Source organism: Lipotes vexillifer, unplaced genomic scaffold, assembly GCF_000442215.2.
Source record: "Lipotes vexillifer unplaced genomic scaffold, Lipotes_vexillifer_v1.1 scaffold1347, whole genome shotgun sequence".
NCBI lineage: Eukaryota > Metazoa > Chordata > Mammalia > Artiodactyla > Lipotidae > Lipotes > Lipotes vexillifer.
The window spans coordinates 8812-34041 of record NW_006796201.1 but is presented as its reverse complement, the minus strand read 5'-3'; the positions used below and the strand labels follow the sequence as shown (position 1 = coordinate 34041).

At 39.7% G+C, this 25230-nt stretch overlaps 1 protein-coding gene and 1 non-coding gene across 2 annotated transcripts; one reads left to right on the top strand and one right to left on the bottom strand.

Annotated features, from left to right (window-relative positions):
* Positions 1-17: 17 nt before the first annotated feature.
* Positions 18-25230, top strand: PSME3IP1 (proteasome activator subunit 3 interacting protein 1; the record flags this gene model as incomplete). Its single annotated transcript, XM_007468325.1, has 6 exons — positions 18-24; positions 10449-10590; positions 11088-11186; positions 11603-11724; positions 16495-16628; positions 25166-25230. Coding segments are annotated over exons 2-6 (547 nt in total), but the record flags the coding sequence as incomplete, so codon positions are not given.
* Positions 16222-16294, bottom strand: TRNAG-CCC (transfer RNA glycine (anticodon CCC)). Its single transcript has one exon. It is a non-coding gene; the product is annotated as a tRNA-Gly (tRNA).

Genomic DNA, 25230 nt, shown 5'->3' with positions numbered 1-25230 from the left:
AGGGGGCGGAGCTCTGTTGTGGCGGTGAGGAAAAGGAAGCTCGGAAGGGTCGAAAGAAACATAAAAGCAAAGGCTATTTTCTTGCTTTCTTTCTGTTTTTACTTTCTTTCTGTTTCTTTTTCCTGAAGAGCGAGTGGCCCTTGCGGTGGCGGTTTGGGGTGGGCGCCGCCGAGGTGAGGGGGTCTCGCCTCCCGCACGCTGGTAGGTGAGTGCGGCCTGGGCCCTGGCCAGGCAGCGAGACCTGGGCTCCGGCTTCCTCGCTCCGGAGGTGAGGGGCTGCGTTTGATGGGAGGTTTAGGGCCAAGTCTGCCCTCAGTCCGCTCTCTCGTCCAGTGTTCTGAGTCACCGGGGACTGGGGCTTGCGGGGCCCAGCCTGAGGGAAGCCGAGGGAGCCCGCGGGAATGCCTTCAGGTCCTGTGGAGGAGGATGCCGACCCTTTCAAGGGGTCCTGAGACTTTGGGCCTTTAGTCGGCTCCGCTCTACCTTTTCTGTCAGGTGGGGCCACCCAGGCTCCAGGTGAGGAGCGGGCTGTATCCCAGAGGTCTTGGAACGGCTCTAGGCTACTCGGGAGATGTGGGGGGTGCCTGGTTGGAAATGATTGAGTCACAGAATTAGTGCAGGAGGAGAAACATTTATTATGTACCATGTACCAGTAGATGTGCTCAGTGCATTTTCTTCTAGTGGAAAACAAACAGGTGTGCTCGTTTTGCAGAAAACTTAGGAAACTAAGACCGCGCGGGTTGAAGCGTCTTGTTTGAGAGTTGCTGGCCCAGGTGAATGTCAGTGCGCATGGCGGGAAAGGGGGAGACCTATTCGTTCAGAGCACTGGTTCTTAAACTAGTAGAAAACAAGAGCTTCTGCGGCCCTATTAAAATGCATATTCTTGGACCCCACCCCAGATAGTCGGACTGGGGTGTTGGGTGGGACCCAGGAAGCCAAGTGCGGGTCTGGTGGTCAGAATTCCCAATGACCTATTGTGTACCCGCTGTTGGGTAAGATTTGTTGATAATTCATTCAGTTGTTTGCCTTATTGCTTTGTTAACAAGGACCCCGTTAAATGGTTTGGAAGGCACTGCTTTTGAAACACTTGAGAGGAATTAGTGTGCAGGCTCCTTTTTGATAACAAGCAATTGAGCTGAGGTAAAGTCAGCTTGTAGTCTTTCAAATAGAGCTCGAGGTTAACAATTTGTAAGGGTCTGAAAGCAGAGGCTACCCAATTATCTTTCTCACCTGAGGTCTTGGTGCCTCAGGTGAGAAATTCTTCGTGGTTGTAAGAAAGGAAGAATTATGTCAATACTATTTACCTGGTTAACAGTGTTTAGCTTCTAAGAATCTTGCTGTTTTGGTTAGAATCAAGCTGCTGCTTCAGAAATTGAAAACCACGTATCTGGTAAATGAAGTAATTTAAGTGCATGGTTCAGCCATAGACTCAGTTGTGTGTAATTATGTCTTCGTGGCAGCTAAATTAAACAATTTCAGTGTGCTCACTGTTGATCACCTTTTGTATATGCTTTGTCTTAATTCTCAAATATGATCTGTGTCACTTTTTACTGTAGGATGTGTTTTACAGATTATTTTGTCCTTGTCTGTGGTTTTCTGCATTTTCATTATGATGTATGCAACTATGGACTTGTTTCTGTTCAGTTTGGTGTTTATTACACTTATTAATTTGTGGATTGGTGTCTTTCATTAGTTCTGTAAAATTCTCAGCCATTTTATATTCATGTATTGCTTCTGCCCCGTTGTTTATCTTCCTTTATTGATTTAACATAGACCTTTTCACTCTCTTCTTTCTGCCTCTTACTCTTTATTTTTCTATACTATATTCTGGATAATTTCTTCTTTATTAATTCTTTCATAGGTTACTTCTAACCTGTTACTAAACTCATCTGTTGCAATCTTAAATTCAGTTATTGCATGTTTTAGTTAAAGTTCTATTTTTTTTTCTTTTCAAATGTGCCATGCTACTGTCTTACAGTTTCTTATTCTCTGCTATTAATTTTGAGGCTTGGTTTTTATTTCTTTAAACATGGTAAGCATAGTTGTTTTGTAATCTATGTGTTAATTCCTTTGGGAATGTGAATTTCCTTTGAGTCTGTTTCTGTTACCCATTATTCTTGCTTTTTTTCTTACCAGTTCACCTTTACCTTCATGGTGTAGTTCTTTGGGGTACCAGATTAAGATGGAGAAAGAGGTGGTTGGTTATCAGACTCCGCACACCCTGGGTGGGCTCCCTGCTTTTGAGTTTTGCTTCGCAAGGGCACCAAAACAGTAGCTTTCAAGATCAGAGAAATCCTTGGGATGAAAACCAGTTTGAATATTGGACTTAATCTGGTTTTCACCTTGTCTTGGGTTTTTGGCCAAGTTCTTTACCATCTTGTTAACTTTTCTATTTGTTTAAAAGTTATTTAAAAAAATTCTTCCAGTTTTACTAATCATAGAGGTAGGGGATTGGTCTCAATTACCTAGCCCACTATTTCTGGAAATGAAGGCCACCTTTGATTTTGATTTTAGAGTGAAATATGTCATTTCAGGCAAACTTGAGTTAAAGATTATTTTTCTTAATATATCTAAAACTTACACCACTTTTCACTGTGCAGTGTCATAGCTGCAAAATTAAACTTCCCCTGTGCTTTTTTTCTAGTCTTCCTTATCTAACTTCTATTCTCTGAGAGCATTTAACCTCATTCTACACTTCCTTAAATTGCTCATGTACCAACCTTATCTCTTTTATTGAATGCAAGTTCCTCACTTGCTAAAAAGTGTGCCAGTTTACTGCCTAGCACTGTGCCTTGCACATAATAGGTTCCCTGTAAAGATTTACTTCAAAAATACAGCTGAATGAGTTAGTGGGCCTTGTATGATTGGTGTAATGTAAAACCTTTTTTTTTCTTTTTTAAATTTGGCCTTAAGAGAGGAGATACATAAAGCCTGGAGGGTGGGGGTGGGGGTGGGAAGGAGTATGATTTAGTGTGGGTTAGGTTCCAGAGTTAGCCCAGAGCGTAAAATAGTGTGTAATCAAAGCTATCCTCGAAAAACTTTTAGGGAGGCATCATGTTGGATGTAGGTATACCAGTGCAGCAAAATTCCGGCATGGCCAGATTTTCCTCCAGCTTTGAAACAGATGCTGTTTTTCTTCCTTTGAGTCCCAGATGAAGTAGTTCGTTTGCATTTAGGAATCACAATGTGTAAAAAAATATAACTAATACTAGAATCACACATAGTGAGGGAAGTGTTTACACTCTGAGAGGCACACATGAATTTGGGAGCTGAGAATCAGCTAAGGGAACCAGTATTTACGTTCTCTCTTTTTTTCTTCCAGTGGATATAGATGAATTCAGGGTAAATGCACATGTGATGAGATTTTGTTCTTGTGCTGTGGAAAGATAAATGTATATTTAGGTTTTTTTAAAAACTTTTAACTTCATGTGTTTTTTAGATGCCTAGACAACCAGAAGTTTACTTCAAGTTGCTCTTTATAGTAAGCATTCTAAATATGAATTACATTGCTTATGGTGTACCCTCATTTTGAGATTCTTTTGTCTCCTTTGCTAGTGGAGTAGGTTAAATAAGCCTCAGTGTTAGAAGAGTGACTAAGGATTACTTTGTCTAATAATAAGTGCTGACAGAGTGTTCTGTGTTAGTAGTTGTCATTCTCTGAAGTTTTATTTATTTATTTATGGCTGAGTTGGGTCTTCGTTGCTGCCCGTGGGCTTTCTCTAGTTGCCGTGATTGGGGGCTACTCTTGGTTGCGGTGCGCGGGCTTCTCATTGCTGTGGCTTCTCTGGTTGCAGAGCACGGGCTCTAGGCACGTGGACTTCAGTAGTTGTGGCACATGGGCTTAGTTGCTCCGTGGCATGTGGGATCTTCCCACACCAGGGATAGAACCGTGTCCCCTGCCTTGGCAGGTGGATTCTTAACCACTGCACCACCAGGGAAGTCCCTGTAGTTTTATAATACAGGGAAAGTTGGCTTGATCTAAACTGCTGTAGCTTGGTAGAAGTGTCTCCTGGCCAGAAAGCAGTCTTTATTTGGAATATTTTTGAGTTTGCCAGATGGCAAATTCCTCTTAGTTGCTGTCCTGCATTTTGAAATCCCATGTGACTTGAACATCAGGATAAAAATGTTGGAAGAGCAGTACTTAAGTATATTTACTGACAGAAAGAAAGTGGATTGGCCTATTGTTTTTGCTCCCCAAAGGGAAGCCTTAGAATACTGTAACACAGAGATCTGATCCTCCCTAGTGTATTTTTACACATACAGTGTATCTAATGTTAGAAATTAGGAGGGTATGGTGGCTAGTGATGTAAACACTTAGGTAGTCTGCCATCACAAAATTCAGTTCCATAGGAAACCAGATCTCATTAATTTGTATCATGGCACGAGCTAAATGGAATAATTTTCAGGTCAGCAATGGCAATTATTTTGGGAGCAGCAATGTAAGTTTTGTTTTTTAAAACTTGTATAGCATGGTATGTATGAGTCCATTCTGTCCCACCAACATGGAAATTAAATACTACAGTCTCCAGTACAAATACAGTAGTTCAGTGTTTAACATTTACTTCATCTTGAAATATAAGAACTTTGTTTCTTTGGCTGTCAAGCAAATTTGAAAACTCTTTGCATCAGTTTGAAACTTTTAAGTTGGGACAAAGTGATTTTGGCATGGTTTTGGTTTTCCATGAATTCCCTATTTGAAGAACTTAAATAATCCTTTTAAAAATAATGTAATGTTTAATTTGATAATTAAACTTGAGTCACCATGCAAAAAAGCTATGTGAGTAAAGGAAAGTTGGCAGCATTTATTCTTTCTAAAATTAAACACAGTAAGGACAAAATAAGCATTCTCAATGTAAATCCTCTTCATCCCTAAATGAATTTTTATAATTAGATCCCCGGACCCCTGGGCTTTTGTTTGTTTGTGTTTTGTTTTAAATTATTCTAGCAAACAAAAGAGGAAAATAAGAGACTTGTGAAAATTTAGATAGGCTGTAGGAATTTGAAATAGACACTTTAATTTCTGGTTTCTCTGTCTACTTCCAGAAGAAGGTAAGTTGTGGGTACTCATCACCTTTCTAATGCAGAATAAACAGTCAGTGAATGTTGGACTCTTCAGAGAAAAATGCTTTGTGTGGGAAATATTTATTGCTTAGTGTGAGAGCATTTTTTTAGTCAGTTGAAATTAAAGGAAAGTAGCAAGAGTTGCTTTTTTTAAAAAAGTAAATTATTTATTTATTTTTGGCTGCGTTGGGTCGTCATTGCTGCGCACGGGCTTTCTGTAGTTGGAGCGAGCAGGGGCTACTCTTCCTTGCGGTGCACGGGCTTCTCATTGTGGTGGCTTCTCTTGTTGAGGAGCACGGGCTCTAGGCGCACGGGCTTCAGTAGTTGTGGCACGCGGGCTCAGTAGTTGTGGCTCATGGGCTCTAGAGTGCAGGCTCAGTAGTTGTGGTGTATGGGCTTAGTTGCTCCGTGGCATGTGGGATCTTCCCAGATCAGGGCTCAAACCCATGTCCCCTGCATCGGCAGGCAGATTCTTAACCACTGCACCACCAGGGAAGTCCCACAAGAGTTATTCTTGAAGAAGACGTCAGTTATCTAATATAGTAACGTGATGTAATCTTTGGTCTTGTGTTTCCTATTGCACAAGTTGTATAGTGTTTGAATAGAATTCCCTATGGGACAAAGACGCTTTGGTGAATATTTGTTTAATGACTACCATTTTCTATAATTTACATTGGACAGTATCTAAGAATATTCATGTGAGAGCATTCCTCCCTGCTCAAATTCTTCAAATCCTCTCCATGGCTGGTTTATTCAATAAGTATGTCTTTATATTTAATGTATGGCAGACACTGTGCTAATAAGCACTGTGAATAAAAAGAGCTGTTGGAATAGTCATAAATGATAAAACATAATGGGTAAGTGCTATAGTAGAGTAATAAATAGCTGGAATGGGGGCCAGAGGAGAAACAGGGAGACTAATGGAATGCTCTTGCAGTAGTTTATGCAAGATGAGGCCCTGAAAAGAAGAGTTTAGAAAGGAAGGGACTCTTAAAGGAGAGGATGAATTAGAAAGAGATCATTATGAGGTAGAAATAACAGAACTTAGAGACTGGTGGCATATAAGGGAAAAAGGAAAAAGGAGTCTAGATATATTCCCAGGTTTTCAGCCTGGGAAACTTGATTGATCCATATTTGTGCCCTTCATTACTGCCTCCTACCTGTACTGTTCACTTTGGTAATTCATTACATACACTATTATCTGGTATTAACTAGTGCAAGAGTACTAACTCTTAAAGTTTATTTTCTTTATCACCCCATAGAATTTGGCACAGTGCTGGACACAGTTCAGCATTCAGCACAATGTTGAGTTTATTTAAATTGAATTAAATAAAACAGTAAAAGAGAACCACAGTAAAGGGGAAATTTAGAATTACCAAATATGTATACATGTACGTTTTCCCTAGTCTCTGTTGTGGTCCCTTTCCCACTTCACATATCATGGTTGTTTATGTCACTGATTTATTTCTCCTGCACTTCTTGAGTGCAGACAGTATTTCTCTCACTCCCATAACCAGAGCTTAGCATAGCACTTTGTAGTAATGGCAAACCTTTCAAATCATTTTTAAGCAGGTGCCAAAAACTGTGCTAAGTGCTTTACATAAATTCTCTTGTTATCCTCACAAAAGCTTTATAAGTTGTGCAGTACTATTTTAATCCCCATTGGTGAGTGCAATCTGTGGATTGGGAAACTAAGGCTCAGAGGAGTTAAGTGACTTGTCCAGGATCATACAACTTATAAGTGGCAGAACCGAGGTCTCTTGAGGTCAGAGTCTATAGTCTTCATCATTACCTGTATCATTACCTCTTGTAAGGAGACTGCAACAGAAGGTATTTGTTATATATTGGTTGAATTAGATTAGGTTGTAGTGAAAGGTGTCTGAAGTTAAGCTGACTTCTTGGCAATATTTATTGACAATGAAGTTTTGAATTCTGAAAAGACCTGAATATTTCTGGAGAAGAAAAATTCTGAATATTATCCAGAATACTCAGGAGTATGACCACTTATTCATGAACATTTTCTGTACTTTAACCTCTCCTAATATAAAAATTAATTAGCCAGAGGGCCGCTGGTGGCATTGAAAGCAAGAAGGGAACAACAGTAGTTGAAGTGCCAGGGAATGAGGACCTACAGAAGATGTGCAAATTGAAGAAAGAGATGGATAAAGCAGTCTATGGTTTAGTCTTGGCCCTTTTAAACTCACAGAAATTTATTATAATTAGGTGTGTCCATCTAGTTTTATTTTGGGAATGAGGGAATGTCAGGATTATATTAGCTTTAAAGAATAGAGTTTTGGACTTCCCTGGTGGCGCAGTGGTTAAGAACCTGCCTGCCAATGTAGGGGACACCGGTTTGAGCCTTGGTCTGGGAAGATCCCACATGCCACGGAGCAACTAAGCCTGTGCACCACAACTATTGAGCCTGTGCTCTGGAGCCCACAAGCTACTAACTAAATAAATAAATTTATTTAAAAAATAAAATAAAGAACAGATTTTTTACAAGTGTTCATTAGTTTTTACTGTGTGAGTGTTTTCTCAGGAAATCAACCCTTTGAGAGAAGTAGAGTTTCTCTGTCAAATTCTAAATCCATTGTCTTTAAATTTCCTTTTTTTGACGTGTTTCTGCCTTGTTTTCATTTTCATTAGCCAACGGTGATCCTTGATTTTGTCCTTAATTGTGAAAGATGGGAAAATAGCACAGGCTAAACTCTTTGGGTAGAAATTGAATTCTAACTCTTTTTTAAAAAAATTATTTATTTATTTATTTATTTATTTATTTATTGGCTGTGTTGGGTCTTTGTTGCTGTGCTCAGGCTTTCTCTAGTTGCGGTGAGCGGGGGCTGCTCTTCGTTGAGGTGCGCGGGCTTCTCATTGCAGTGGCTTCTCTTGTTGCAGAGCATGGGCTCTAGGCGTGCGGGCTTCAGTAGTTGTGGCATTTGGGCTCAGTAGTTATGGCACACGGACTTAGTTGCTCCATGGCATGTGGGATCTTCCCGGACCAGGGATCTGACCCATGTCCCCTGCCTTGGCAGGCGGATTCTTAACCACTGCGCCACCAGGGAAGTCCCGAATTCTAACACTTTTGAGAAAAAGATTGATGAAAAGGAGAGTAAGAATGTCTTGGAATCCCATAAATTTGTCTTTTCCCAAAAGTAATTGATAAATGTTGGGAAGATTCTTATTTTTCTAGAGTTTCCGTTTCAAATTCCAACCCTTGTTTACATGTATCCTAAAGGCTTGTTTACATGTATCCTAAAAGCTCTGTCCCTTGAGTTTCAGGGATCTTTGTTAAAGTTAAATGAAGGTAGGTTCTTCTTTTTCCAAAAACTCAACAGGCTATGAAAATTAAATAAATGGTTTTACTTCCTTAATTTTACATTATAAGAATAATCTTAAGAGTCTCTGAATTCTTATTTAGATGGAAGCATGTAAGATTCTAGGTTTTTATTTTGGCCTTTTAGAAGAGTTCTTTCAGTATTGATATTTTCATTTTTTAAGTGTAACGAGAGTGAAGAGATGCATTTAATGGCATACCAGTTGCATTACCATATCCTAAAATTTATTTACCAGGTTTAAATCATATGCAATTCGTTAAGTTCACTGCTTTGAGACACTTTTTCCTCTATTTTATAAGATTGAAGGAACTAGAAATGTTTGACTTAGAAAAGCGACAAATTAGGAGGAAAATGGCAGTTGTCTTCAAACAACTGCAGCATTGTCATGTTGAAAAAGGGATTTGGCTCCTTTTGTGTAGTCCCAGTGGATTGAACCTGTGTGTGGAATTTATAGGGAGACAGATTTCAGTTCAGTTTAAGGAAGAACTATCCTACTAGTCAGATCTGCTCAGAGAGAGTCAGCTGCCTGGAAGGGAATACAGTTTTAAAATATGGGTTGGATGAAAATCTCCTGGGTATGGATGGTGGGTTCTGCTGTCAGATAGAGAATTGTTTGAGGTGGGCTATAAGGACCCATTGCACTCTGAATTATTTACCAGGAAATAAGGGTGAGAGGACAGCCAATTTAGGGTGAGAAAGGAGAGCTACAGCTAAGAAAGGGGACATTGAGGGCCCAATATGTCTCCCCCATCCATTAGAGTTCTACATAGTTGATGTTTTCTCTGCCAGAGAGATTTAAGAAAATGTTGGCTCTTGTTCCATAAGAGGTCATTATGCAGAACTTGAGGAATTTTTGGCATGGTCACAAAGACAGCACAATTCTGTCTGTAATGCGAAATCAAATGCTAAGTAATCCTAAATCAAAAGTGCCCAGGTTGTGGGCTTTAGGTGGGAACAACAGCTTCTGTCAATTGATTTGGTTTTCTTTCTAGTAAATTTAAAAATTTTCTCGTTGTTTCGTTGAACTAAACTTCAACAGTAGAATTTAGGCGGAGACTATTCTTTTGTTCTGCATGTTTGGATTTATTTTCTCAGTTTCCATTTTCATCTTTACTAGAGAAAAATGTTTCATGAACATTCTCAGCACTGGAATTTGATGTAGGAAGAAAGCTGAAATTGACATGTCCTTCTCAAGGAGGATCCCTGGTTTCTGGGAAGGGGTATGGTGAAGTGGGTAAGAGTATGAATTTTTGCTCTCAGGCCTGGATTTGATTCTGAGCTCCACCATTCACCACCTTTATCACCTTAGACAAGTGACCTAACTTCTCTGGGCCTAAAGTGCGTAAAGTGGTTGAGGTCATTGTGGGAATGAGAAAAAAGAAGGATGGAAGATAGAATCTAAAGTGGGGCAGATTTGGAGTTTACAGGGAGGAAGGTCAGGAAGAGATGAAAGAGGAGTCATTTTAGTAGAGTACAGAGGACATGGAACCTGAAGTGGGGAGATCTGGGTTCTTCTAGTCTTACTTTCTCCACTCGTGGTCTGTGTGCCTCTAGGCATATCACTTCTCTGCTGAATGGACTAGACTCATCTCTAAGGCTCCTTGAATATCCGAGTTTCTCCTTTTGGAATCTACTTGGAAATAAAAACAGGTGAATCAAGGTGGTGTAATATCCCTGAAACAGGAATTTCGAGAAGGAACAATGTCAGGGTGCCCAGGAGGCCAATTTGTCTATATTAGAGGGACAGAGAAAAATCTGGAATGTAAGATTTACTGTGGCATATCATGAGAATTATTCCGGGTCCTCTGCTGAGTTTGTAAATAACATAGATGTTGATAAAACTACTTGGTACATTAGGAAAATGTAATCATGTGCTTTCATCAATGACCTGTAAATTAAACTGCTTGAGGATTTCTCAATTCAAGGCTGAAAGGAGTTTTGAGGTAGTCTGTTGCTGGGGGAGACAGAGCTCAATCTTCTTGTTTCTCTTTAGAATTTTAATTGCAGTTCTCACTTGAAATGGTTTTTTTGTTTTTTGTTTTTTTTCTGTAGACTGATTGTTCCATTATGGATGGAGGGGATGATGGTAACCTTGTTATCAAAAAGAGGTTTGTGTCTGAGGCAGAATTAGATGAACGGCGCAAAAGGAGGCAAGAAGAATGGGAGAAAGTTCGAAAACCTGAAGATCCAGAAGGTATAGAGGCTTGTAGACCTTTAATCCTTACAACCCTGCAAAGTGGGTATTAATGTCTTCACTTTAGAGTAGAGAAAATGAGGCTCAAGGGACCTATGTAAGGCCTCCATAGCTGGGAGCAGAACCAGGGTCCTCACGTCTTTGTCCTTTCCACTCTGCCACACTGTCTTCCAGGAGATTCTGCTAGTCTATTCCATCTATTCAGGTGGATCCAGGATCTGAACAGCTGAGAATGCTGCTACCCTGCAGGGTTTGGGTGGATCCCTCATCCAGTTAACTGTCTCAGGCCATGGGCCCTATTAACATTGATAGTTGGCTTTGAGAACTGCTGGCCCCTCTCTGAGGTCCAAAGGGAAGCTGTGGACTTTGTACTATTTTTGTGTTATCTTTGCCCTCAGATCATGCAGAGACTTGACTTTATCTTTAAAATCCTTTGTGATTCCAAAATAATATGAAAGGATTCTAAAGTATGTATTTGTCCCCTCCCTTTCTTTCAGAATGCCCAGAGGAGGTTTATGACCCTCGGTCTCTGTATGAAAGACTACAGGAACAGAAAGATAGGAAGCAGCAGGAGTATGAAGAACAGTTCAAATTCAGTAAGCTTCAGAAAACACAGTGTCCAAGGGACTCTGCAGGGCCTTTTTGGTGCACTTTTGCCCTGTGCAACACTTTTACTAACCAGCCATGAAATTGTCTTGATTATCTTTAGATAAAATTGTCTTTAGATGCTCATTTGGTGGAAAAGAGACAACTTTCTACCATCTAGACCACACTGAACATTTTTGTTTAGAACTCAAGATACCCATTTTAATTTATGCTAATATCTAGTAATGGGAGAGATGCCTTGATTTTATGTCATGTTATCTATCCAAAAGCTTTGCTGTTTACAAATTCTTTTTTCTAATCCCCTGAAGTATCTGCTATTTATTTTAAAATAGGACAAGGAAAATTCTTATTTGACTATATTTTTCCTTTAGCCTGTTAAGTGTTCCTTATTTAATTATTTCCTCAGAAAACATGGTAAGAGGTTTAGACGAAGATGAGACCAACTTCCTTGATGAGGTTTCTCGGCAGCAGGAACTAATAGAAAAGCAGCGAAGAGAAGAAGAACTGAAAGAACTGAAGGAATACAGAATATCCTTTGTACTTTGTTAGGCATGTATAAGGTGTCAGTTTTTCATCAACATCTATGCATTTTAGTTTCTTCATAAGTAGAATGAGGGTCTTCTGCCTGGTGATCTCTAGTTCCCTTTCAACACTAATGTTCCTAGGACTCTGAATAACTGGTAATGATATGTAGAGTTATGTTGCGTGCAGGAATCTGTCGCAATCAAAAGTCCAGATCCTTTAGGATTAACTAAAGGCCTAAATCCTAATAGTCAGTACCAGGGTATTCTTGCCTTGTGGGATTAGACTCTGAAACAGGTGGGTGATGCAGTGAACCTCATCCAGGGGAGAAACTGGCTTCTACGTTTTAAAAGGAAATGTTTAGCAGCCCTCCTGTGTCCTTAGTAAGACCTTCCCTACAGATACAGCCTGGTTTGTCCCTATAGGTGGGTAGAGAAAGCATCCAAGAGAACTTTGCTTTGGTTCACTATTGCCTTTTTGGCATCCACTTGAATGTCTTAATAGACATCCCAAATGTAACTTGGCTGAATCAAAATTCTCAATTTCGTGTCTCATTACCCCGATCCTCATCACATCACCTCCCCCCCCGCCGCCCCCATACTCCCAATCTCTTCTTTTCTGGTCTTCCCAATCTCAGTAATGGTACTCCTATACCCCCAGGTGCCTGGGCCAAAAACTACCTCCAAAATGTACTCCAAATCTTGCATTTCTTGCTTTCTCTGCTGCCACTGCAGTCATCGTAGACCTCCTCTGGACTACTGTGACCATCTAATTGTCTCTGCTTCTGCACTCCTCCCCCCACAATCCAGTCTCTAGACAATAGTCTGGGGAACTTTTGAAAACATGTGGGATCATATCACTTTCCTGTTTGAAACACTAGTGGCTTCCTGTTGCATTTAGTCTTAAGTCTGCGTTCTTTACCAGGTCCTACAAGGCTCTGCATGATTTCGGCCAACCCACCACCCTGTTGTATCTTGAACTACTCTTCCTCCTGTTTACTATACTCCAGCCTACTGGCCTGCCTTATGTTCCTCTCATACTGAGCTCTGTGAGGCATTTTCTATTTCCTCAGCCTGGAATGCTCTGCCCTCAGAGTTTACAAGGCTGGCATTTCATGACACTTGGGTCTCAGCTCCATTACTCATAGAGCACCCCATCTAAAATTGTACCCACCCCCATCACTGACTATAATGTCATTTTTTTTTTTTTTGCGGTACCTGGGCCTCTCACTGTTGTGGCCTCTCCCGTTGTGGAGCACAGGCTCCGGATACACAGGCTCAGTGGCCATGGCTCACGGGCCCAGCCGCTCCGCGGCATGTGGGATCTTCCCAGACCGGGGCACGAACCCGTGTCCCCTGCATCGGCAGGCGAACTCTCAACCATTGCGCCACCAGGGAAGCCCTATAATGTCATTTTTTTAATGGTCTCTGTCACTACCTGAAAATCTTAATTTATATGCTTACTGGTTTGTGTTGTTCTTTATTGCTGGAATATAAAGTAAGCTCCATAAGAACAAGGACTTGATCACCACTGAATTCTCCAGTGCATGGCGTATAAGTTCTTAGTATATATGTGAATATATTAGTGAATGACTCATAGGAGAGGTTAAAAGGGCCACCTTAGCTTTTTCCTTCTGTGAGAAAGCTAATTTGAGTATTTCATGCTTGTATGTTGAATAAGCTCACTAGTGTGACTGAGCAGACTTTACCTCCAAGATTGATGATATGACTGTGTGTATGTGCTAATTGGTATTTGTTGCAGAGAGTGTGCAGTAGGTTCCATTAAAAAGTTATGTAGGAAAAAATGTGGACAGATTCCCAGGGATTTGGTTTAAGACAAGGTGACTGACCGTGATCGAGATAAGGTGGCAGCACAGTGCTGCAAAATCTGCTCTGAACTGGTAGCGAAAGACCTGGCTTCAAGTCCCAGTTCTTCTAGTGGAATTCTGGTATACACTAAGTAAGATAGGAGTTGATGGAAAGTCACACCTCCATCCCAACTGTAGGATTGAGCTTGATTTTTCTGAAGCTTCCCTCCCGAACTCTGTTCCGTGGTGAACCCAGGATGATATTATGCATTGATATATCTGAGATGGGCAGATATATGTATTGCACTGTTTCAGGCACCTGGCTTTTTCCTCTAAAGAAAAATATATTAATTACACTCTCATTTGAATTATGTCTTGTTTCATGTGCTTAATTTGGTAGGCAAGCAAATAAGACAGAGTGTCTCCCAAAGCAGCATTTTGGAGAGTATTGTTGGTGTGGTATGAGTGTGAGAGGCCTTTTGGTTTTCAATTCAAAGAGAAGAATGAACAGGGCAGCCATGAGGCAAAAGATACTTTTCTGTCCTGGTAACTTACAGCACAATATTGAAGAGGCTTCAGGGGTATTAGCTTTATATATATATATATAAATTTATTTTGTTTATTTTTATCTTTGACTGTGTTGGGTCTTCGTTGCTGTGCGCGGACTTTCTCTAGTTGCAGAGAATGGGGGCTTCTCATCACGGTGGCTTCTCTTGTTGCGGAGCACGGGCTCTAGGTGCGCAGGCTTAGTAGTTGTGGCGCACGGGCTTAGTTGCTTTGCGGCATGTGGGATCCTCCCGGACCAGAACTCGAACCCATGTCCCCTGCATTGGCAGGTGGATTCTTAACCACTGAGCCACCAGGGAAGCCCAGGGTATTAGTTTTTATTGGAAACTTGGAACGTTCTGACTGTCTAGAAAAACTGAAGCAAAGCAAGCCTTCCAACCCACTGATGTGCTAATCCCAAGCATGCATGTAGCCAGAGTCATGTTGAAATAGGAGTTGAAGGATTAGACATTTGTTTATTGAAGCTCTAAATCAGGAGCTGGTTCTTGGCTTTGCTTGGTTGCTATAAAATGATACATTTTGTAATGTGATACTTGTGAATACAAATAAGCTATGGTTTTTGCCAGTACAAACAACAGAACTCTTGTTTCTTTCAGGTTAGAGCAGTATTTATTAATATTATGTGTGTTTTAAAACAATGTGATTTTTTAAAAAATGCTCATCTAATGCATTCCATGAGGTTTTTGAGATGTGTTTGTGTATTTAAAGCATTTTAGGGGGAGGGGGACTTAGGGGAAAAAAGGGCTTATGCTTTGGATATGGATCAAAAATATAACTACCACTACCCTTCCTGCCCACCAAAAAAGAAGAGGTTGAGGCCTTTTCTTCACTTCAAAAGAATAGAAAGTTAAGTGTTGGTTTTTGTCTTTGTCTTGGTATTATAAATGTGTGGTTTTGTTATATTTTTTCCATTTTTGTTTTATTTTTCAATATTTAATATTAAGAATTTTCTTTGAGAGTTTCTATCCTTTAGTGATAGAGTTGTAGGTAAAAATCACAGCATGCTCATTGTTTTTGGTATTCTGTACTAGAAAGATGAAATTTTATTCTAAAAAAATGAACATTTAGTATTAACATCAGTTTCCATGATGACCTTAAAAACATTAAATTGATGAAACTCAGAATAGTACTGAGCATTATGCATAATCTGTATTGAATATTACAAATGTTTAAGATAACTGATGCCCATAAGAATCAAGTTAGTGTCTGAAGAGTGATCAGAATTAGAATTTCCTAATTTCTGGTACCCAATTTCTCCATTATTCAAAGATGCAGGAATAGCTTAGACCATATACCCCTACCCCCACCCCTTTGGGCTGATAATACATACTTCTTAGATATCTTGGGCACTAGATGTCACTATTGTTCCAGCAAGGCATTACTGCATCTTAAGATGTTCCAATACATGTTTCAGTACTTATCTGTTGATTGATATGTTGTGGGAAAGCATGAAAAGGAAGGAGGGGAGGGGGTTGATGGAGAGAAGAAAAGAAACTGGCAAAGCTTGAGGGCCAGAGATTGACATCGAGCATGAAAAAAGTATGTTACAAGTGAACTGGTTGTTTTATGCTTTTAAAACAACTTTTCAGTCCTGTGTTTTGTTGTATATGCACAGGGGTTTCTCATTAAATCACCTTGAGAGTGTTTAAAACAGGTTCCTGGGCCTCTGGAGGTCCTTATTCAGTAGGTTTGGGACAGGGGAGGGACTGTCTTTTAATGAGCCTTAAGGTGATTCTGATGTTGTCTTGCACCAGCAGAGTAGGAGTTAGTCTTCATGATGTCTAAAATTGAATGCCACTGGTAGTCATAGGACACTCCGCAAAATGTGATTTTACCCTTGGGGGAAAAAGCAAATATTTTTATGTTTTTAGGGAAGCTACATTTTTTCTGTTGCATTCTTCAAGATCTTTGTTTTCTCCAGCAAGCATGATATTGGCCGTGTCTTTGGTAATAGCAGGTTTTCTGGCCGTACTCAGATTTTCATTGAGAATCAAAGGGAAAAAGTTTGCTTCTCTGTATTATTTTGGGCTTGATTTGCTGTTTTCCTCCTAGTCACCTTTATTTATTTTTAAAAAATGTATTTATTTTTTTGGCTGTGCCGGGTCTTAGTTGCGGCATACAGGATCTGGTTCCCTGACGAGGGATCGAACCCGGGTCCCCTGCATTGGGAGTGCAGAGTCTTAACCACTGGACCACCAGGGAAGTCCCTTCATTTCTTTTTAAATCAGCTGGATTTGACTGGCAGAATAAGGAGGGGAGGGCATTTTTAAAATAAGTAGGTTGAACATTCCATGGCAGAGCTGAAGTGCTCACGGGTTACATCTGCCTTCCATCTCTTGATTTATCATTGTCCTGCTGTAGCTCTTCTTTTTGTTTAGTTTGACCCTTAACCTGTAACTCACAGTAATCTCAACAAGGTTGGAATTTCTCAAGAAAACAAGAAGGAAGTGGAGAAGAAAGTGGCTGTGAAACCCACAGAAACCAAGACCAAGTTCTCCCAGGCAAAGCTGTTGGCAGGAGCTGTGAAGCATAAGAGGTCAGCCTGAATTCACACCACTTTAATCTCCTTCTGACAGTGTGCTTTGAAATGCCAGATTAATGGTAGCCAGAACAAAAGTTTACCTAAGCATAGGTCTTGGTGAAGTTTCTTTGGTGGTCTTACCTCTCTTTCCCCTACCAGATTTGGTGTCTTCTATAGCCTTTGACCCTTGTCTCTCTGTTCATTCAACATAATAGCTACTCTTCATTGGATGCATGCCATGTGCCAGGCATTGTGTTAAGTACCTTCCATACATGATTTCTTTTATTCCTCTCAACAAGTCTGTGAAGTACAAGTTGTTATTATCAGATGAAGAGACTGAGAACCTCAGAGGTTGAGAACCTTTGTCCAAGGTCACAAAGTAGTAGGAGAGGTGGAGTTCAGTACTTCAGCATCTGTTTCTAGGCAAACAAGGTAGCAAGTTCTATGGAAGGATTTATATAGGGTGTACTTAGATCATGGAGGAGGAATAACTGTCTGGAGGTGGATATATGTGCTCATGTTGGGGAAGTTAAGACCTAGAAAGAAGAGATTGATTAGGTAAGACAACTAGGGCTTTGACAGGCAGACGGGGAAAGCAGAACATCCCAGGAAGAGAGAAGAGCTGGGGCAAGGGCACTATGATCTATAAGAACATGGCAGCTGTGACAGGGTTACACACCTGGCTGGGGCTCTGCTTGTTTGGTGTGGGGTGGCAGCACTGCCTTGTTTGCTCCTCTCTTTTCAGGTCTTGAAATGGCACCAAAGTGATTAAATCTGGTCATTTCAATTTGACCAACCCTACCACAGGCAAAAGGATGTTAAGCTTAAGTGCAGACTATTAGGAAAATCAATATAGTATATTGGCGACCAGCCACATGTTTTGAAGAAAATGTGTTGATGCAGTTTTGTGGTTTGGCACACCTTCTGTCTGCTGATGTTCCCAGGAAACATTGCTAGGAATGTTGCTTACATGTAAAAATGTCGTCATGGTATAGCAGCCAAGGGGAGGGATATCAGTAGCCTGAAAAGGGCCAGTTACCCCAGCCATGAATTATTCCTTTCAAGTTTTCATATAAGCTTTCTTGCTGGCCTAGTGTCTTTGAGGATTTGGATGTGGGTCAATTGTACTGGGCTATACCAAGAAAGGGCTCTCTAGGCGGTCAGTTAGTTACCTCTCAGCAGTGTCTTGCTTCTAGCAGAATGTGTGTTGTAAGTAGCTCTCCTAGTCCTTAGATAAACTTGTATTAGATCATCCTTTATTGTTGTTTTGTGTAGCAAGGTGATAAATTAGTCTCCTGGGGCAGGAGTTCCTAATCTACCCAGCCTTGGGTTTATTAGAGTCACCTGGGAGTTTGTTAATACTGTAGATTGCCTCACACTAATTCCGTCTGGCTCAGTAAGTTTGGAGTGAGGTCTGGAAGTCTAATTTTTAAAGTTCCATGGATAATTCTGATGCTTGGTGAAAGTCTGATGCCTGATATATGTTATGAAGCATAGTAATAAAACAAGACCCCCTGAACCCATCACCCAACTTAAGACCTAGAGCATTATCAACAATATGAGTCTGCCTCTGTGCTCCTCCCCATTCTGTCTCTGTGCCTTGACATCCTCACACCACTTTCCTATGTCAAGTTTACCATTCTTTGGCCTCTCTTTTTTTTTAAGACAGTATTGGGGGTAGTAGTTTATTAATTAATTAATTTATTTTTGCTGTGTTGGGTCTTCGTTTCTGTGCGAGGGCTTTCTCTAGTTGTGGCAGGCAGGGGCCACTCTTCATTGCGGTGCGTGGGCCTCTCTTGTTGCGGAGCACAGGCTCCAGATGCGCAGGCTCAGTAGTTGTGGCTCACGGGCCTAGTTGCTCCACGGCATGTGGGATCCTCCCAGACCAGGGCCCAAACCTGTGTCCCCTGCATTAGCAGGCAGATCCTCAACCACTGCGCCACCAAGGAAGCCCGCCTTTCTTTACTCTTAGTAGTTTTGGGGTTTTTTTTGTTTGTTTGTTTTTTACTACCTATATAGGTACCCATAAATAATATAATAGCTTGCTTGTTTTGAACTTTATAAAAAATGATTTCAGGGCTTCCTTGGTGGCGCAGTGGTTGAGAATCCGCCTGCCGATGTAGGGGACACAGGTTCGTGCCCCGGTCTGGGAAGATCCCACAATCTGAAGACCAAAAATATCTTGGAATGGTATATAGAGACCTAGTTGGTGAACATGTTAGATGGTATGAAACCATATTAGATGATATAACTCTAATGTCTGAATGTAGTGTATATAAGAGCTACTTAATAAAAGACTGTAAGAAAAAAATGTGAAAATAATCTGAAAAAAAGATTTCATGGGCTTCCCTGGTGGCGCAGTGGTTGGGGGTCTGCCTGCCGATGCATGGGGCACGGGTTCGTGCCCCAGTCCAGGGAGGATCCCGCGTGCCACGGAGCGACTGGGCCCGTGAGCCATGGCCGTTGGGCCTGCGCATCCAGAGCTTGTGCTCCGTGACGGGAGGGGCCACAGCGGTGAGAGGCCCGCGTACCACAAAAAAAAAAAAAAAAAAAAGATTTCATTACACACCACCTTCTGTGAATTTGATTTTTCAATCAAATTGTTTCTCTGATTGAAACAGTTTTGTGTGTGTGTATGTATGTGTATGTATAGCTATAATTCATTCACTTTCACTGCTGTATAATAGTGCATTATTTGAGATACCAAAATTTGTTCATTCTCCTGTGAATGAATGTTTGAATTATGACAGACGGTGCTGACAGGTCAAGGACATGCTTTGTTACATATGTACATCTGTTTCTCTAGAGCTGTGTGTCCAGTATGTTAGTCCTTGGGCACCTGTGGCTATCTAAATTAATGAAAACTAAATGAAATTTAAAATCCAGTTCCCTAGCCACACTAGTCACATTTTATTTATTTATTTATTTTTATTATTTTTGGCTGTGTTGGGTCTTCGTTTCTGTTCGAGGGCTTTCTCCAGTTGCAGCGAGTGGGGGCCACTCTTCATCGTGGTGCGCGGGTCTCTCACTGTTGTGGCCTCTCTTGTTGCGGAGCACAGGCTCCAGACGTGCAGGCTCAGTAGTTGTGGCTCACGGGTCTAGTTGCTCCGCGGCATGTAGGATCTTCCCAGACCAGGGCTCGAACCCGTGTCCCCTTAATTGGCAGGCAGACTCTCAACCACTGCGCCACCAGGGAAGCCCCACACTAGTCACATTTTAAGTGTTAAATAGCTACATGTGGCTTGTTGCTGCCCTACTGGACAGCACAAATACAGCAATAAAGTGATTTATAAACTAGTATCTCCTTATGGTCTTAATTTGCATTCCCCTGTTAACAAATGTAGTTGACATATCATATGTTGATTTGCCATTCATGTGTCCTGTTGTGGGAAGGTCTGTTCGTTTATATTGCCGTTTTTCTACTGGGTTATTTGTATTCTTATTGATTCATAGGTTTTGTTTGTTTGTTTTTAAACGTAGTCTTGATATTTTTTTTCTCCAGTTTATAGCTTATCTTTTTACTTTAAAGTGGTCAAATATATTTAATTTTAAGGTGGTCAGTTTTTAAAAATTGAGATATAATTGACATATAACACATTAATTTCAAGTGTACAACATAATGATTTGATAATAATGAGATATATATACATATATATATAGTGAAATGATCCCCATAGTAAGCCTAGTTGACATCCATCACCACACACAGTTACACATTTTTTTTTCTTGTGATGAGAACTTCTAAGATCTGTTTTCTTAGCAACTTTCAAATATACAATATAACATCATTAACTATAGTCACCATGATGTACACTACATCCTCAGTACTTATTTATTTTATAACTGGAAGTTTGTACCTTTTGAAGGTGGTCCATTTTAAGGTGGTCAAATCCATTAATATTTTCTTTTTATGGTTAGAGCCTTTTATATTTTGTTCAAGAAATTCTTTCTACCCTGAGGTCGTAATATAGTTTTTCTTGTAAAAGTTTTAGAATTTTTGTCTTTCACGTTAGTCTTTAATCTATCTGGAATTGATTTTTGTGAAGGGTATGAGGTAGGGATCACATTGCAATTTTTTCTTCAAATGAAAAGCCAGTTTTCTAGCAATTTACTAAATATTTCTGCCTTTCCTCAGTGATCTTCAGTGTCACCTCTGTCTTATAACAAGTTTCCATACCTATACGGGTTTGTCTGTGGATTCTTTTTTCTGTTCCTAGGATCTGTTGGACCAGTATCACTCTGTGTAATTACTGTAGCTTTGTACAGATATTGATATCTGGTAGAGCAAGTCCCCTTACATTCTTCTCAGGGTGTCTTGTCTATTCTTGGCCACTTCATTCTTCCATATAAATTTTAGTTTTAGTTTAAATTCTTTAATAATCCCTATTGGGATTTTTATTGGAATGTTATTAAATTGCTTGATAAATTTATGGAGAGAACAGATCTTTATGGATTTGAGTCTTTCTCTATCCATGGCATATATCTACATTTATTTGTCTCCTTTAATTAAAGTCATCCAATAAAGTTATAGAGTTTTGTTGTTTTTTTTCCCCAAAAAAGTTGTACATGTCTTTTGTTAGATTTATTCCTAGGTTTTTTTTTTTTTTTTGTGGTACGTGGGCCTCTCACTGTTGTGGCCTCTCCCACTGCGGAGCACAGGCTCCGGACGCGCAGGCTCAGCGGCCATGGCTCACGGGCCCAGCTGCTCCGCGGCATGTGGGATCTTCCCAGACCAGGGCACGAACCTGTGTCCCCTGTATCGGCAGGCGGACTCTCAACCACTGCGCCACCAGGGAAGCCCATATTCCTAGGTATTTTATATTTTTTTGGTTGCTGGTATATAAAAATGCAGTTGATTTTGGGATATTTACATCCAGCCACGCAAATTCTTATTAACTTTAATAATAACTCTTATTAACTTTAATAACTTATCAGTGGATTCTTTGAAATTTCTATGTAGAGAGTCACCATTTGTGCATAATGACAGTTTTATTCTCTTCCTTAATACCTTTTAGTTCCTTTTTCTTATTGTGCTGGCTGGGACCACCAGTAAAATGTTAGAAAGAAACAATTACTGTGCACATCCTTGTTTTATTTCTAATTTTAAACAGAATGTTTAACTTTTTCACCACTAAGAATAACATTCATTGTTTTTGTTTTTTCAGATTTCCTTTAAGGTTAAGGAAGTTCTGTTCCTAGTTTCACAAGAGGTTTTTTTGGTAGCCATGAGTTGTTAAATTTTGTCAATTTTTTTGTGCTTTTGAGTTGATAAAATAAATTTTTCTTTTTTACTGTTACAGTGAAAATATAAAGATTTTTCTAATGTTTCATTCCTGGTGATAAACCCAACTTGTAGTGATGTATTTTCTTTCCTTTCTTTTTTTTTTTTAAACTCTGCTGGATTTGGTTTGCTAATGTTTTGTATAGGTTGTTGCATCTGGAATCATGATGGAGACTGGTCTGTATTTTTTTTTTCCCCTACTTTATCTGATTTTGATGTGTAGATTAAACCTAGCTTCACAGAATGATTTAGGGAGTGTTCCTTCTTTTTCTGTTTTCTGGAGGAGTTTTTATAGGATAGTAGTGTTAATTTGTGGCAGTTTGGTAGAACTCTATAAAATCACTTTGGTCCCTGTTCTTTTTTTTTTTTTTTTTAAATTTTTTGCGGTACGCAGGCCTCTCACTGTTGTGTGGCCTCTCCCATTGCGGAGCACAGGCTCTGGACGCGCAGGCTCAGCAGCCATGGCTCATGGGCCCAGCCGCTCCACGGCATGTGGGATCCTCCCGGATCGGGGCACAAACTCATGTCCCCTGCATCAGCAGGCGGACTCTCAACCACTGAGCCACCAGGGAAGCCCTGTTTTTCCATGTCTTTTTGAGTCAGTTTTATTTAGTTATATTTTCTGGGAATTCGCTCATTTTGTCTTTTTTCAAATGTGTTAGCTAAATTGTCAGTATTCCTTATTTTTCTGATTGCTGTTCTGTCTGTAATTGTCCTTTTTTCATCCCAAATATTGATGAATTATACTTTTATTCTTATTTTCACTATTTTCATGAGAGGGTAGTCTCAGTTTTATTAGTCTTTTCAAAGATCTTTTGGGTTGGGCTTCCCTGGTGGCGCAGTGGTTGAGAGTTCGCCTGCCGATGCAGGGAACACGGGTTCGTGCCCCGGTCCAGGAAGATCCCATATGCCGCAGAGCGGCTGGGCCCATGAGCCATGGCCGCTGAGCCTGTGCTTCCGGAGCCTGTGCTCTGCAACGGGAGAGGCCACAACAGTGAGAGAGGCCTGCGTACTGCAAAAAAAAAATAAATAAATAAAAAATAAAAAAATAAAAGATCTTTTGGGTTTACTTCTTATTTTTTCTGTTTTATTAATTTTTGCTCTTTAATATCTTCTACCTTCTTTGGAATATTCTTTACTTTCTTCAAACTTATACTTTTATTATTTCTGTTTTAAATAACTGTCAGTTACCAAGCTAATTAATTTTCAGCTCATTTCAGTTATAAGCATCTAAAGCTATAATTTTTCCTCAGCTTTCATTGTATACAATTTTGTATTTCCAACTAAGTACTTTTAAATATCCATTATGATTTCTTTGTTGACTCATGAATTAGGAACATTTTTTTAAATTTCCAAACATATTGAGGTAACTTAACCATATTTCACTGGTTCTAAGATGAACCTGTTTCTCCCTCACATTTTAATACCTTATAATCAGTGGTGTCTTAGAGTCTATGAAATATAATCTTTATCTTTTGTTATCAATTTTTCCCTTAATTGCATTATGCTTTATATGTGCTGATTCTTTTGAAATTGCTTTAGACTAGCTTTGTGACCTATTCCTGAGATTAATTTTTGTGAATGTTCCAAGTTGAGGAGAATCTGTGTTTTGTAATTGTTTGTTCCGGGCTCTATGTAGGTACAACAAAACAAACTGATTGTATTGTTCAAATCATCTGTTTCTTTACATATTTGTCTGCTTGTTCTATCAGTACTTGAGGGGAGTTTTTGAAATCTCCCACTATAGTAATGATTTCTTGATTTTTCTTCAGTCTGTTGAACATAGTATATTTTTAAGCTCTTTAGAAGCATAGATGTTCAGGATTGTTCTTTCTTCATAGTGAATTAAACTTTGTTTCCTTATAAACTAACCTCCTTTATCCCTTATAATACTTTCGGTCTTAAAGTCTATTTCCTTAGTATAGGTACCCCAGTCTTCTTTGGGTTAGTGTTTGCCGTGGTTAACTCTTTTTCCATTCCTTTACTTTTCAGTCTTTCTGGGTCTTAAGTTGTTTGTTTTGCTTCTAAATTTTTAGGTGTGTCTCATGAATAGCTGATTTAAAATTTAGTCTGTTAAACTCTATAGGTAGGCTTGGACTTAATAGGATTTTTTATACAATTTCTACTATCTTTTTTTTTAATTAATTAATTAATTTTTGGGCCATGCCACATGGCTTGCGGGATCTCAGTTCCCCAACCAAGGATTGAACCTGGGCCGTGGCAGTGAAAGCCTAGAATCCTAACCATTAGGTCACCAGGGGACTCCCCAGCTTCTACTATCTTAATGTTATTTGTCTTTTTACTTAAAATTTTTTTTCTATGTATTCTTTTTATAAAAATTGATTACAGTTTTAAAATCTTTTATTCATTTTCTTTTCTTTCTACTTGTTTGGATTTTTGTATTCTATTTCTATTCGTTTGGTGGCTTACCTTGCAATTTATCAAGAATACTTAGTAAAACCTAAAGTAAATAGCTATCTTACTTCCCTGAAAAATTATCCATGGACCTTAGAACTTTTAGCTACAGTCACGTTCTTCCTTCCTTACATGCTGTCCAGGACTTTAGCATGGTCATGTTTAACACCACAAATTAGATGCTGTTTTTATATATAGACTGTTTGTTTAGATTTTTATTTACAAGTTTCTTTGTTCACCATCCCTTCCTTCTGGGATTAAGGCCTTCCTCCTGGCACCATTTCCTTCCTCTTTGGAGTGCATTCTTTTTTCTCTTTTTTTTGACTGTCCTAAATTTTTTATCAGGTAAGAATTTACAAACATTACTTAATATTAGTGGTAACAGTGGAGCTGGAGAGCATTGTGTCTTCTAGCTGCATGGCGAGAGAAGTACATTCTCTAGATATTCTTTTAGTGAAGGTCTTTTGGGTGACTTTTAGAATCTCTAGCCTGTCACTAAAGATATTTCCTTCAATCTTTAATAACTAAATTTTTGTCATATATGTCCAGATATTCTTGAAGTCCATCTGTGGTTCTAACCAAGATGAATGATGACAACAAAGAATCTGATGTTTTGGTGATGCTTGAAGCTGTAATGCTTCACCCCTTGAATTTGGTCAGAGGTTTAAATTATATTTATAACAATAATATAGCTGGAAGGAGATTAAAAACCTGAAATGAAGACTTTTCATTTCAGATCATCTCAGCCCCTTGAGGCTGCCTAAGACCCATATAAATAGTTACTGGAGCTCCTGATTCCCAAAGTTTGATCCCCAAGATTGGACCTAGCTCAAATCACCATATTTTTTTGTTACAGCTCAGAGAGTGGCAACAGTGTGAAAAGACTGAAATCGGACCCTGACCCAGATGACAAGAATCAAG